We start from the raw sequence: 15,404 nt of genomic DNA, 5'->3' as shown, positions 1-15,404 counted from the left end.
GCTTCCCACCATAACAGACAAAGAGCTGGTCTGAGGTCCTGAAACACCGCGTTCTGTCAACGTAAGCACGGAGTGCGCGTACTGGACAGAGCAGTGCCAAGGCTGGGTCTGCCTCCTCCAAGGGCAGCGCTTGCAGGTTCACTACCTGATCTCGAAAGGGGGTGGTAGGAACCTTGGGCACATATCCAGGCCGGGGTCTCAGGAACACGTGAGAGTTAGCCGGCCCGAATTCCAGGCACGCTTCGTCAACCGAAAATGCCTGCAGGTCCCCTACCCTCTTGATGGAGGCCAAAGCAACCAGGAGCGCTGTCTTAATTGACAGGAACTTAAGCTCCACTGATTGCAGAGGCTCAAAGGGAGCGCTCTGCAGGGCAGTTAAAACCACTGAGAGATCCCAAGAGGGTACGAGGGGAGGACGAGGATGATTCAGTCTCCTCGCTCCCCTCAGGAACCTGATGATCAGGTTGTGCTTTCCCAGAGACTTACCATCAACTGTGTCGTGATGTGCGGCAATGGCGGCAACATACACTTTTAGGGTGGAGGGAGACAGCCTTCGCTCCAACCCTTCTTGCAGGAAGGAAAGCACGACACTGATCGGGCATTTTGTGGGTTCTTGATGTTTTGAAGAACACCAGTTGACGAAGAGGTTCCACTTCAACGCATAGGCATGTCTCGTGGACGATGCTCTAGAGGAAGTGATGGTAGCCACCACCGCTGGTGGTAGGGTACTCAAACCTGCCTCGTCCCGTCCAGAGACCACACGTGGAGGTCCCAAAGATCGGGACGAGGGTGCCAAAGGGTGCCCCGTCCCTGAGAAAGCAGGTCCTTCCTCAGGGGAATTGGCCAGGGAGGTGCTGTCGCGAGGAGAACTAGTTTCTGAGAACCAGGTGCGGTTGCGCCAATACGGGGCAACCAAAATTATCTGCTCCTCGTCCTCCCTGATCTTGCGCAGGGTCTGCGCAAGGAGGCTCACTGGGGGAAATGCATACTTGCGTAGGCCCCGCGGCCAGCTGTGCGCCAGTGCATCCGTGCCGAGCGTGCCCTCGGTCAGGGAATAATACAGGCCGCAGTGGGACGAGTCGTGGGAGGCAAACAGATCTACCTGTGCGTCCCCGAACTGATCCCAAATCAGCTGGACTGACTGGGGATGGAGTCTCCATTCTCCAGCGGGAGGTTGAAGCCGAGACAGCTTGTCGGCTGCCTGGTTCAGGTCTCCTGGGATATAAATGGCTCGAAGCGACCTCAGATGCTTCTGACTCCATATGAGGAGGTGGCGAGCGAGTTGCGACATACGGCGGGAGCGTAGACCACCTTGATGGTTGATGTACGCTACTGTGGCGGTATTGTCTGATCGGACTAGTACGTGACAACCCCTGAGCAACGCACAGAAGCGGTGCAGGGCGAGACGTACAGCCAGCAACTCCCGCATCTTGGCGTGACGAAGATTAGAGTCCGGGCAGGAACAGAATTTAAGCGTTATGGGATCCGCCCGAACATGCCATTTGCTGGAATTGCAACGTTAATGTCTTTATCAATTGATTTATTTAGTTGTACATTTATGATATTTGATTACATTTTGCTTTCCTTATCTTTATTCATTATATATCTCTGTTTGATTTGATTTTGATTTATTTAAGGTTATATGTTGAATCCTATTTACATTGGATTTACATTGCTTTAACTCATCAAAATAAGTTAAGCATTTTTAATAAAAAAAAGATTCAACAATTTTTTTACGTCAGTTTAATGTAATTTAAGTTGAAATTACATAAACATCCAAGTTGATTGTACTTAAAAATTTAAGGCAGCAACATTTTTTTTTACAGTGTACAAGTTGTGATCATAATGATTACAATATATAGAAAATTTGGCAGTGGTGCATGTTGATTCAGAGTTGGCGTCATCTGAAGTCTTCGTAGGGGTTGACGTAATCTCTTCACAAGTTTTGGGTCATCTGAAATCTTCATAAGAAGATTCAAACTAAACTAATTTAAAAGTAAAATCTCAATCATGGTTTCATCATACCTTCACAATCTTCACTGAAAGAATTAAGAAACCTAAAAGCTGAAGTTAATATGAATTTTTCCATAAACAGAAAAAAAGTTCTGACAGTTGTGGTTGGTGCACATGACCTACGAGAAATGAATGTCAGCATTAACGTGATGTCCTACTACAAACCTGAATTATAGTGAAGACCCTTATCGGAATGACATCATGCTTTTGAGGGTAACAGACTGCATTTATACCAGTTGTTCAAAATAATACCTAATCATTTAAACACTGTCTATTAACACATCATTGCATTTTATGATTGCAGCTAGAGAAAAAAGTCGAAAAGAACGAAAATGTCGAATGGATTTCAATACCAAAGACAAAAGAAGACATCCCAGCAGATTCTGTTTGCAGTGTTGCAGGCTGGAGAAGTTTAGTAACTTATGGCACTGCAAGCCCAGTCCTCATGGAAACAAATGTGAAGATCATGGAAAACAAAAAATGTGAAAATAGTTGGAGATCAGCGTTCTCAGCTGCACAGATGATGTGTGTAAATGGCACTGGAGGAAGCTGTGATGTATGTAAACTTTTTTTTTTATATAATAATAATAATAATATCATATTAGAAATTAACAAATAAAATAAATATATCTATAGAATAATGAATAAATTATTTCAATTTATATAACACTTTACAATGCATTCTCAGTGTGCTGAAGAGAGAAAGGTGATAACTGATATAGTGACTTGCTGATCCTTGTTTTTTTAACAGGGGGATTCAGGAGGTCCTTTGGTTTGTGGAGACACTGCAGTTGGTGTCACATCTTTCGGAGACCCAGATCTCTGTAATTCACCTAAATATCCTGAAGTTTATACGAAGATTTCAGCATTTCTTCCATGGATCAAAGACATAATTAGCAATAATTGACTTTAACAATAAAAAAGATGTGTTGTACTAGTTCTGTACTAGTTTCCAAATGTTTAACAGATTTTCTCCCACATCTTGTTCTAATAATCACTATCAAGACAAGTCAAATGGTCCTCAATTTTATAACCTCAGGAAATTACAGTAACAGTAAAAGTTTATTTTCAGATTTTTCAGATCTTCCATTGATAACGAGCATTATTGGATATGTTAATTGAATCACAAATGTGATGTTTAACTTGATTGAATTAGAACAACAAAAGTCAGCAGCAAAGAAATTGGATAATAAAGTGAGATTAAGTACATACATTACATTTATCAATTTAACATATTTAATTATTGCATTTTTGCATAATATTCTGAGTTGCTTTTCACTCTTTTTATTAATTTTGAGGAATACTGAATCTGTATGTCTAGCAGGCATATGGTGTTCTGTCATGGCTGACATTGGGGACGGTTGCAACAAATTATAAATTGCATGTTTAATAAAAGTTTGTTGCATTGCAAATTGTTCAGTTCTTCCTGTCTGACACTGAAATACGGAGAGATTGAATAGCATCTGTAACACCTGCACACTGAATCTGTGTAGGCCTATGTTCTACACATAAACAAACAAAACTCAGTAACTGTTATTTGATAAATATGACTAGGCTACAATAATATTATTGTATAAATAATACTATAATATTATAGTAGGCCTAAAACAGTTCATATTTTCATAATTCTATGCTCATTGAGACAAAAAGCTAAAGTTAATTAGTGAAATTGAAGGTATTTTTAACATTGCAACCACATTGCAATACTGTGAACGATGTCATATGTAATCAACTTTAAATTGTATGAGTAATTAGCAGACAGATGCAAGTTTAATATATACAAATTTGGTTGGTCTAGTCCAAATAGTCTCTGAGTAACTGAGAAAAATGCAAAAAGTGTTGCTTATTTGGAAAAGTAATGCATAACTTTAATAGTTACTTACAATTTTTTACATTTATTTTTTTATCAGATGTACTTGTAATGCGTTGCCCCCAAAACCCATGAGAACAAATCAAAACATTCAAATGAACCCCTGTCTCCGCCTCCAGCTTCTGTGCCCATCACTCCACCCTCCCTCGTTTCCACCGGAGATCATCGGCCATACAGCTTCTCTGGGCTCTCTTGTCCCTCCGGCTCCACCTTGGTCAGCCTTCGACCTGCCTGCACCTTCGGCACATTTGTCTTTCTATTGTAGCCTCAGTTTCCTGTACTTATCTGACAGGAGTGGCACCCGGTGTGTCTTCTGCTGCTGTAGCCCATCTGCTTCAAGGTTCATGTTGTGCGTTCAGAGATGCTCCTCTCTCTTCGGTTGCCTCTCTATCAGCTTGAACCAGTTGTCATTCTCCTCTGACCTCTGGCATCAATAAGGCATTTTCGCCCACAGAACTGCTGCTCACTGGATATGTTTCTAACCATTCTCTGTAAACTCTAGAGATAGCTGTGAGTGAAAATCCAAGTAGATCAGCAGTTTCTGAAATACTCAACAACCAGGCCACGTTCAAAGTCACTTTAATCACCTTTTTTTCTTCATCCTGATGCCCAACTTCAGCAGATCGTCTTGACCATGTCAACATGCCTAAATGCATTGAGTCGCTGCCATGTGTGATAGACTGATTATTAGATATTTGCGTTAATAGAAAGTTGAACAGGTGTAATATAGTGGCTGGTGACTGTGATTGTGTGTGTGTATATGTATATACAGCCCGATCTCATCCCAAGGCGTCATATACTGACGTTTTTGACATTTCGTCTACATCCAACACACATGGCATCCTTTACCGTCAATATGAGACGCAGATAGATATGGGCCAGAAGGCGCCTCCTAGCGGTCTAACCCTAACCCTAACCCTACCCCAGACCTAAACCTACCCATAACCGAACAAAGCTCTGTGCGTGTCATATTAAAGGGTGCCATGTGTGTTGGATATAGAGACGAAATGTCAAAAGCGTCAGTATATGACGCCCTAGGATGAGAATGCGTTGGTATATATGTGTATATGTATATATGCATCTGAAATTGCATACTGTATAGGTACTACATTTGGTATATTAGCATATCTTCCATGGATACATACGTTTATTGGAAATGTTTCCTGACATTTACTTGTTTTTGTCTTGAATGTCTCCAAATTGTTTCAATAAATGCATAATATGTCAATCCTCCATGAGTCAAGTTTTGTTATCTGGCATTTGGTCACTGTAAATATACAGTAAAGGTCTACTTTATTTTTGTATCAAGTTTTTTAAAGAGATAGTGTATTTCCTGTAGGCAAGATGCTCTGCCCACAATGTTTTACCACACGGATTCAGGATATTTTGCGAAACATTTCCTGCCCAAAACATGTACTTAGTGAAGGGGGTGGATTGGAATCCACTGCTGCTTCATTGTATATGTAAATTATAATCAAGGTATTAATCAATATTTTTTCCTTCTAAATATCAAATGAGTTGAATGACTTCTCTGGAGATTTTACTTTGTTATAGAAGTTACCAATGTGATTACTGAAATGTTCTTTTCATGTATTCTTTAATGTCAGTATATGATATCTGAATGCAGTAACAGTGCTTGCTCATTTAGCCCGGCTTCCAGAAATGAAATAGGGACATGTTTTGTGTTTGAGAAAGGTCTTCAGCGTGTTAAAACAAATAGGGGTCATTGAAGTCTATAGTTTAAGGGACCATTTCTCAGTTAAAGCCTATATTTTCCATTTAGACTAAAGTGTTCTATATCCTTGAGAGAAAGAACTTGTTATCTTGATGTTTTGAGACGAGACTCCTGTTTATAGTTAGAGCCTGGCCAAATCCAACCTTGGAAAAGCTGTGTGTCTGTGTGTGTGTTAGTCTTATTGGTTACAGGTTAAGGAACAACTGGCATTATTGGAGATTGACTGAGTTGTTGTTCTGGACATGCTGGCGCCCAGCAAAGCAAATCTGAGACCAGGATGGTCACGACGTGCCTAACTTCAGGGTCTGAGTGTCAGCTGCATAATCGATGGAGATATGCTTCCATTTATCTGTATATGTGTGGAAAATTACTATGTTTATCTATTTATTAGCCAATGAGAATCATTCAACCTGTAAGCAATGATGTAGCTTAGACCTTGGTGAAGAGTATAACTGCTGTGATCTTTGTAACTGTAAGCGGGGCGGCCTACAAACTCCTGTGTGAGTCTTGAAGCTGACTTCTGCTGATGAAACTGCAAACTATCTTCAGTAAAACTTTTCTTCAATTTATTATTATTCTGACTCCGGGTCTCCTTTCAAACATCTGGTCCTTAGGTCCTAAACTGTTACCCCTTAACACTAGAAATGGCAGCAAAATTTCAGAGAAAAACGCTCACATACCGATAAAGACTTTCAGTAAGACCTGTAAAGCATTTACACATTTGACCTGAATATGCTAGAAGGATATTTTACACACAAACAATATTTTAGCATGTAGCATCAACATTTTATCATAGTTCAAATAAACTACTGCAATTCCCTAAACTCTTTTTCTTGCATTGATTATATGACTTGGGTTGGTCTTGGGTTGACCCTACTTTCAAGAGAAAGAGGAACATGTGTATGGTGGCTTCAACCAGCAAGCTTTTTGCATCATTCACAGTGGATATTTCAGGGTTACCAACTCTCAGGCTTTGAGTTTGGGACTCATACAATTGACTCTTTTCACACGCTCTCACGCCCAAGGTTATAGTTTCGCATTTTTAAATTAGTTTTTATTTTAATTTCAATTTTTTATTTTGCAAACAGTACACTTCAAGTGTAGACCAAAGCAAGACGTTTAATTTAAGCAAAGTTTAATGTTTGCACAGATTACAGTTAACTCGTGTGCAGACATCTTGACAATAAAAATAAAATAATGCAACAAAGTAAAAACTATGAAAGATTCAAACAAACTAATTTATATTAAAGATTAAATCTTTAAACATACCTAGTTTACTTTTTCCAGCTGTACAATATAGCTGTGACAACTGGTACATAAAAAAAAAAAACGATACAAAAAATCAGTTAAATTCATCTGACTACAGACCTGCCAACACAACATGCTGTGAAGCCAGTGTGATTAAATAATGAAGTATATATGCAGTGTGTGTGTGTGTGTGTGTGTTTCTATCCCAGTGGGGACTTAAACCTGAATGCACACTGACTCATGGGGACTCAAGTCACTGTAGGGACCTAAATTGAGGTCCTCATGGGTACACAAGCTTATAAATCATACAGATTATTTTTATTTTTTTTTAAATGCAAAAAATGCATAAAGTTTTGTTTGATGGGTAGGTTTAGGGGTCGGGTTAGTGTAAGGAGACAGAATATACAATTTGTACAGTATAAAAACCATTATGTCTATGGAGAGTCTCCACAAGGGTAGTAAACCATTGTAACGGTCACCAGCTGGAGTGCCACTCCACACCAGACTATCATATTTCACTCACAAACTACTTTTCCCAGAACTTACTGCCCGGACTCATCAAAACTCATTATCACAGTCACCTGTGTCTTGTTATCTTGTTTAGTTCACCCCATACAAGCCTGGTTCACCCCTTCACTAACTGCGAAGTTTTGTATGTTGTTGCATTTTCCCTGGTTTTCTGTTTCTTGGTTTTTGGATTTCTTGCCTGTTCCGTGGACTATTCTTTTGCCTCTGACCCCTGCCTATCTTGTTTTGTTTTGTTTTGTTTGTTTGTTTGTTTGTTTGGACTGCCTACCTGTGTTTTGACCCATTTATTGGATTACGTGTCTGGATTGCCTCTTAATAAAAGCTGCATTTGGATCTTACCTTTGAGTCTCGGAGCAGTTTCGTAACAACCAGGCATGTGTGTATCTGTCTGTCTGTCTGTGTATACATGAGTGTGAGTGTGTTGTCCTGGTTTTCCCTACACTTTGGGGAAATGTCTCCACATGGATCGTAAAATTATTAACAGTGAATATTTAGTAAAAGCAAAGATAATAACAGAACCTTTCAACCTGTTAAATTTTATTTCAGTTTACGAAAATGTTTTTTGACCGAAAGTTGTAGTCTTAGTTTCAATTCCCTTTCGAAAGGGAACTCGCACTGCGTCGATTGACGCTTTGGGGGAGTGCCTCAGGCGTGACAGGTGTCTGAAATTACTATCAAATCCTGACAATCCTATTGACCGGCGACAGCCCATGAATCATTAACATGCGACCTAGAAGTAAATAAGGGCGCCTTGCAAACATGACATTCACCTTTTTCGTCTTCAGGGACTGTTCTGTCTGTAAGCGCTTTGAAAATCAAAGGTAAAGTTATGTAATGCACTGAGAGGGCTGGGTGCTTTCAGAAGTGTGCAGACCCGTGCCCAAGATACTTGACGCTGGGTGACACACACAAACTGTGAGTCACAAGGCAGTTCTCGAGGGATCTGTCTGTGCAAATTGTGAGCCTTTTTCTCTAAGAACACTCCGCTCCCGTCTGGCCCTCTTCTAGAGAGAAGAGGGTTCAGCAGCTGGGTAGGGTTGCACCAGCCGTTCGTAAGTTCTTTCTTAAATTGGAACGTAAAGTCCACACTAGAGGCTTAGTAACTACTAGCTAGTTTGTAACTAACTCTGAACTTTATTCCGTTGCACCATTTGTTCGTAAGGCAGAACGTAGCTAGTAGGTCGTAAGCTCTCCGTAAAGTAATGCGTAGTCGCATAATATGACGTTTAGCCTCGGTTATCCAATAGCATCCTTCAAATACGTGAGCAGATGTTGTGTTGAAATGCTGTGAATTTCAGTTTATCCTTCATTCTTTTGCCTCACGTTACTAACGGTAAAAATAAGTTTCCATTAAATACGATACTTGATCATGAATAGCATAAGTGTTTTTATATGTAACATTCAGAAACTATTTGAAATGAAATGAATAAGGATCAATAAATAAATATTGATACAAAAAGCATAAGAAATTACGTTTATTGATTATGACTGATATTTGACATGCACACCATGGACCGATGCACACAGCGACGTGCTGTTTAGGATGGGTTCGTGTTAAAGATAGCCTCTAACAAAGTAATCTTTTCACATAATGTTCTCTCTCTTAAAATGTAAGCGAGTGTAAATGTCTGCATTATCATATATGTATTAAGAATTGAAGTCTGTCAGGTAAAAGAATAGCTTATTGATGCAGTTCAGTGTGTTTGATATTTTATTCCATCCGTTACTCCTGATCGGAGGCTGTCGTAAATATTTAGTTTAAACGTAGAGTTACGCTTCAACTAAGTTTAATGGTGCAACGCAAAAATATTTAGAAGTGCGTAAGTCGTAACTTAGTGTCAATTTACGTCAAAACTAGGCTAAGTTATAACTTACGCACAGCTGGTGCAACCGGCCCCTGGACCTTGTGGCTCAGGTCCCGCTCATGCTGAGGCAGAGCGGCGATGTGCGTCAAGGGGGTTCCAAGATGGAGCTCGCCGATCACCTTGAGAGGGGTGTAATCCTTAGATCTTGGTGAAGAGTATAACTGCTGTGATCTTTGTAACTGTAAGCGGGGCGGCCTACAAACTCCTGTGTGAGTCTTGAAGCTGACTTCTGCTGATGAAACTGCAAACTATCTTCAGTAAAACTTTTCTTCAATTTATTATAATTCTGACTCCGGGTCTTCTTTCAAACATCTGGTCCTTGGGTCCTAAACTGTTACCCCCTAACACTAGAAATGGCAGCAAAATTTCAGAGAAAAATGCTCACATAAAGACTTTCAGTAAGACTTGATAGAAGGAACAAAGCATTTAAACATTTGACCTGAATATGCTAGGAGGATATTTTACACACAAAAAAATATTTTAGCATGTAGCATCAACATTTTATCATAGTGCAAATAAACTACCACAATTCCCTAAACTCTTTTTCTTCATAAATTTTATTTGTCAGTTTCCTTGCATTGATTATATGACTTGCGTTGGTCTTGGGTTGACCCTACATTCAAGAGAAAACGGAACATGTGTTTGGTGGCTTCAACCAGCAAGCTTTTTGCATCATTCAGAGTGGAAACTCCCAGGGTTACCAACTCTCACGCATTGAGCGTGAGACTCACACAATTGACACTTTTCACACGCTCTCACGCCCAAGGTTATTATAGGTTTGCGTTTTTAAATTAGTTTTAATTTAATATCGTTTTCAATTTTGCTTTTTTTATTTATTTTGCAAACAGAACACTTCAAGTGTAGACCAAAGCAAGACGTTTAATTTAAGCAAAGTTTAATGTTTGCACAGATTACAGTTAACTCGTGTGCATATCTTAATAATCTTGACCAGGCCATGTGCTCCCCTCACTGAGGATCACTATGAGTACTTGGCCTCCTGAAGTCTGGTCAGATGGTCGTAGGCCTCTCGTGAGGCCTCCCAGTTAGATCAGCCCTTTTTTCAGGCCTCCTCAGTGCTTGAAACAAGCAGAGAAACTCCCCTCGCTAGCAAGGGTTGTAAGCGCTATGCTGAGTCATGCTCTCCAGGATACCCTGTCTTTGAGATCCAGGCTGAGTGGTTCACTGTCAGCTTCGCAGTCCCTCAGGTTGGATGCCTTACCTAAGGCAAGTGTCCAGAGGCTTTGTCTTCGGACAGACAGGAAAGTTGGCCAGACTTAAGTGTCCCATGTAAGTGACACCAGGTCAGGCCTTTCATTAAACAAAGTTTATGGAGGTTTTCCTGTGAAGCGTATAGCTTGGGCTATGACCGTAGGGAATGCTGTCACTGATAGCCCAGTGTGACCTTTGTTTGGTGTGAATTTAGCTGGTTCTGACAGTTGTCACTGCCAGTGGGCATGCACTTCCCTTAGCATGGTGGCGTTGGTATATCGTTCCCCAAAGCGTCAATCGACACAGTGCGAGTTCCCTTTCGAAAGGGAATGTCTAAAACACCTATGTCTTGTTGCAGTAATCGGCGTGGAGAGACCGGATATAAGCTGACGGGGAGTGAGCGAGAGAGAGAGAGGAGGACTGAGGACTCGTATGCAGCGTGACTGTGGCAAGAGAAAGCTGTTGACAGCGGGAAGAGTTTACGTGAACCAGAGAAAGCTGATGTCGCAGGAAGAGCTTGTGTGAACTGTCAATTAATTTTCTGTGCTGTAGTAAAAACCTAGGTTGAACGCGCAGTGGCGCACCTTTTGTTTATTTTTCTTTTACTTTAATTAAAAGAGCCGTACGAGTCCCAGTCATGCCAACCCTGTCTTCTTCCTTCACACCCACACTGACCCTCATCACATAGACGTTTTAGTTTACGGAAATATCCACACCACACATCCATTTTCTCACGCAGAGAAAAATTGCGAAGCAAAGGACACTGACGGTTACTTTTACAAGACAGAGCAGGTTACTTTTGATATAAAACAAATGATCAGCTCTCAGAGTCTGTCAATTTTATTACGAAATTCAAACAATAAATGTGCTTGTAAATGTGACGTGACAGATCGCTGTAGCGCCTCAGTTCAAGCGGCACATGAACCGATCATCTTTTACTCTTCTTTACTAGGCTAAGTAAATAAACCCGAATGAACAATAGGTATGTTGAAAGATATAGTACAACTTACCGAAATGTATATGCCTCGGATTAATCAGTGATTTTCAACCGCGGTAAGAGGTCAATAAAACAACTGGAGAACAATGTCACATAACGTTACATTTACCTCAGGAAAGCCATTTAATGACCATATAGGCTATAGGCTAGAAAAATTAGCTATAGAGAGGAGTGTTTTGCTAAAGATGTCCACTATATTACATATTATATGTTTACTTACATCATTAAAATATTATAAAGTTGTTATTATAATAAAAAACGCATTATATTTAATTTGAGTTGTTATTTTTAACCTTTAATAATACCAGCTGACAGGGCTCTCTGTATGTTTACAGCATTAGTGAGATATATTTTTTTCTTGAGAAAAATTGACATGTATCTACTGTAATTATCCAAATGAATCGATATTGAATCAAGATGTCAAGCAATAATAAAAACAGTAGCCTACCAGTCATTGTACCATGTAGCTAAACATTGTAACATGTTGTCACTAAACTTAATCAAATTCTGTTTAGTTACCAAATGTTTTGACAATCACAACTTTTTTTTTTTTTCACATACCCCCAATATCACCTTTCTTCTTCATCCTGATGCCCAACTTCAGCAGATCGTCTTGACCATGTCAACATGCCTAAATGCATTGAGTCGCTGCCATGTGTGATAGACTGATTATTAGATATTTGCGTTAATAGGCAGTTGAAAAGGTGTACCTAGTGGCTGGTGACTGTGTATATATATTTGAATTCAGACATACTACTTGGTTGCATACTGCTTTTCGCCTACTACATATTATGGAAGTAGGCATATTCGGACAGAGCGAGTGTTTTGTCATGACAGCTCACTGATCCATCATCATCTCTCTGCTCCTGCTGGCCTCTCTGCTGCCACACCTGACATTCACTGGTGAGACTAACAGAACAGAATATTGATCAATCTGTTAAATAATATTGCTAAGTGTCCTCATGGTCACAACCATATATAATTGCAATATTAATTGCAAAAGTAATTTCACATTAATTCACTTAGGGCCATCTTGGTTACACCCTCAATTTCCAGTCATGCAAGTACGGGTCATATAAACTTGAATGGGCAAAGACTTGAAAACGGCAACTTTTGGTCAATATTTGGGATACAATCAAACAAAAATGGTATAATAAATTCAACTTTTTAAAAACTTAAATCTAATAATTCAAACCATCGGTGGCTTCAATATGAGACCGCAAGGATTAACAAGAACAGTACTTTCTAATCATTGTGTTGCTCATACTACTCTTTTTTTTTTTAAAGGAGGTGGAGTAACGTGCCACTTAATGTCACCACCCATATTTAAAGTATATTTATACCATGTTTAGCCAGTGAGAACTCACTGATCATCTTCTTCATCATGACCATCATCATCATCTCTCTGCTCCTGCTGGCTTCTCTGCTGCCACACCTGACCTTCACTGGTAAGATTGATTATATAACAGTAAATTATGATTATTTTTAAGAATGTTTGATTCGTATGTGCTGAATAAGTTGACTGACAGCTCTCTCTCTCTCTCAGCTCATGTGAATGTGGGTATAGTGAATGGCACAGAAGCCAAACCCCACTCCAGACCTTACATGGTTTCTCTTCAGAAGAACTCTCGACATATCTGCGGTGGATTCCTCATTTCTGATGAGCTTGTCTTGACTGCTGCACATTGCTGGGATGGGTAAAAGCTTGTTTAGAAATCACTTTTGAATGACACAACAACTGCAATGCAACCATACAGCGTGCTGAATGACATAAATTACTATCATGACTTTCTCTTTCAACAGATTTGAGATTCTGACGGTTGTTGTTGGTGCTCATGATTTAAGGTACAGCCAGAGTTCGGATGTCATTACAGTGAAGTCCTACATCCCGCATCCAGACTATATACGCAGACCTATTCAGAATGACATCATGCTTTTGAGGGTAACGTTCAAAAGAAAATCTGATCAGGAAACAGTAGCACAAACCACTATGTTTGATTTTCTATTACAATTTTTTCTTAAAAATTACTGAAGAGATTTAAATCATTATATGTAAATGGCCAAGTGCCTCTTTAGGTCTATTTCCTACATTATTTATATATTGATCTGTGTAGCAACAAAAAAGAAATGGGCAAAAAAGGCACAAAAAAACAAACAAAACTGGAATATCATTGATGCATTTGTTTTGTGGCTGTTATAAGCAGAAAACACAATAATAAAGAGGCATTTAAAAATAAAATCAACTTTAGGGCTTCTGTACAAACCTCAAAAACAAAAGTATGATCAACTGAACTTCAGTCTTATAAAAGATTTTTTATAAAAAATTGTTGTATTTTTTAATTACAGCTAGAGAAAAAAGTCAAACTAAACAACAAAGTTAGACTGATATCATTACCAAAGAAAGGAGAAGATGTGGAAGCAGGTACTCTCTGTAGTGTTGCCGGCTGGGGAAGACTGTGGAGAAATGGCCCAAAGAGTTATCGTCTAATGGAGGCAAACACGACTACAAAAAATCAGGCAGACTGTCAAGCTTCTTGGGGATCGAGCTTCTTGGCCTCACAGATGATCTGTGCATATGATGATGGTGGATCCTGCAAGGTATGTACAAAAGATGAATCACAGACTTTATGGTAATGTACAGACTGGTTTCACTAGTGATGTGTTGATCTGTGTTTCTTAACAGGGGGATTCAGGAGGTCCTTTGGTTTGTGGAAACACTGCAGTTGGTGTCACATCTTTCGGATCTGGATATCGTTGCAATTCACCTCAACGTCCTAATGTGTATACTAAGATTTCAGCATATCTTCAATGGATCAACAAAATGGAAAAATTAAGTGACTTCATGTAAACTAAAAAGAAAGAAATGTTTTTCTTTCATGGCAAGCATCAATTATAGTCAAAGTGTTCTCATTGTCACAAACATAAATAATTGCACGCTTTAAAATCATTTAGCAGTTCACTTGGTGGCCATCATGGCAACACCCTCAATTTTCAGTCATGCAAGTACGGCTCATATCTACTTGAAGGGGGGAAAACTGAAATAAAAAAAGAAAAGAATAGAAAATATTTTATAAGTAAAACAATTAGTTTAGTCTAAATTAAATTAAGTTGAATTAAAACAGTCCTGGAAAGGCCTCCAGGATTTGAGTAAAAATAAAAAAAATAAAAAAATGCACACAGCAAACTGGGTTGTTTATAACGGAGCATAATCTGACAATCTGACAAGACGCTGACAATTACCTCCATCCTCCCCACCTCCACCAGGATGGTCCCTTCCCCTCCATCCTCCCCACCTCCACCAGGATGGTCCCTTCCCCTCCATCCTCCCCACCACCACCAGGATGGTCCCTTCCCATACCTCCCAGGGGTCAGTTGTGCCCCTGCCTTCATCTTCAGGCAGGAAATGCAGTTTCCGCTACCCTCGGATTGCGCGCTACTGATGGGGCCTACGCCAAAGAACTTTATAAATAATTGCTTGCTGGGCTGTTAATAAATATATGCTTCGTTATATAATTTTATCTCCCGAGTCTCTCTGCTAGAACTAAAAATAACATTTCCTTCCAAAGGATCCCAATGCTAGGAATGTGGATATTTATTTTCAACAATGTGAATGTGTCAACGATCAAAGAACGCTCCGTTTACAATAGCTGTTTAAATTATTCTCAAATATTTAATGAACGATTTGTTTGACAGCAGTGGTTCTTGAGGCAAAGTCGTTCAAAATCAGCAGATATAACAAATGATATGAATATTATCATATGATCATAGATGGAAAAGACCATTTACAGCCAATACATTCAATTTACCATAGGAAATATATGTACAATAATATATATACAGTTATAACTCCCCCTATGGTCCGATCTCTATAAAAGCACCTAGTTTTGAGTTTTCCTATAGGATTTATAGGCTTTTGAGAATATTTTGCCTGGCCCATTT

At 39.5% G+C, this 15,404-nt stretch overlaps 1 protein-coding gene across 2 annotated transcripts; it reads left to right on the top strand.

Moving 5' to 3' along the window:
* The first annotated feature begins 12,834 nt into the window (after nt 1–12,834).
* LOC311085810 (granzyme B(G,H)-like) lies at nt 12,835–14,977 on the top strand. Of its 2 annotated transcripts, none has more exons than XM_084118432.1 (5): nt 12,835–12,913; nt 13,012–13,162; nt 13,269–13,407; nt 13,812–14,063; nt 14,149–14,976. In XM_084118432.1, exons 1-5 carry the CDS (start codon nt 12,850–12,852, stop codon nt 14,311–14,313), a joined length of 771 nt encoding a protein of 256 aa, XP_083974558.1. In that variant the 5' UTR covers nt 12,835–12,849; the 3' UTR covers nt 14,314–14,976. The 2 variants fall into 2 exon arrangements, with proteins under 2 accessions (XP_083974558.1, XP_083974557.1); XM_084118431.1 differs by having other exon boundaries at nt 12,837–12,913; nt 13,311–13,407; nt 14,149–14,977.
* The last annotated feature ends 427 nt before the right edge of the window (nt 14,978–15,404 follow it).

This window comes from Abramis brama (assembly GCF_963993115.1).
Source record: "Abramis brama genome assembly, chromosome: 6".
Lineage (NCBI taxonomy): Eukaryota > Metazoa > Chordata > Actinopteri > Cypriniformes > Leuciscidae > Abramis > Abramis brama.
The sequence above is the reverse complement of the archived record's forward strand: the minus strand, read 5'-3'. Positions and strand labels throughout refer to the sequence as shown.

Excerpts from the sequence above, each read along its gene's own strand:
- LOC311085810 (XM_084118432.1), top strand. The coding sequence starts at position 12,850 with ATGACCATCATCATCATCTCTCTGCTCCTGCTGGCTTCTCTGCTGCCA. Across the intron at positions 12,914-13,011 it reads GCCACACCTGACCTTCACTG|CTCATGTGAATGTGGGTATA; the intron begins GTAAGATTGATT and ends TCTCTCTCTCAG. Across the intron at positions 13,408-13,811 it reads ATGACATCATGCTTTTGAGG|CTAGAGAAAAAAGTCAAACT; the intron begins GTAACGTTCAAA and ends TTTTAATTACAG.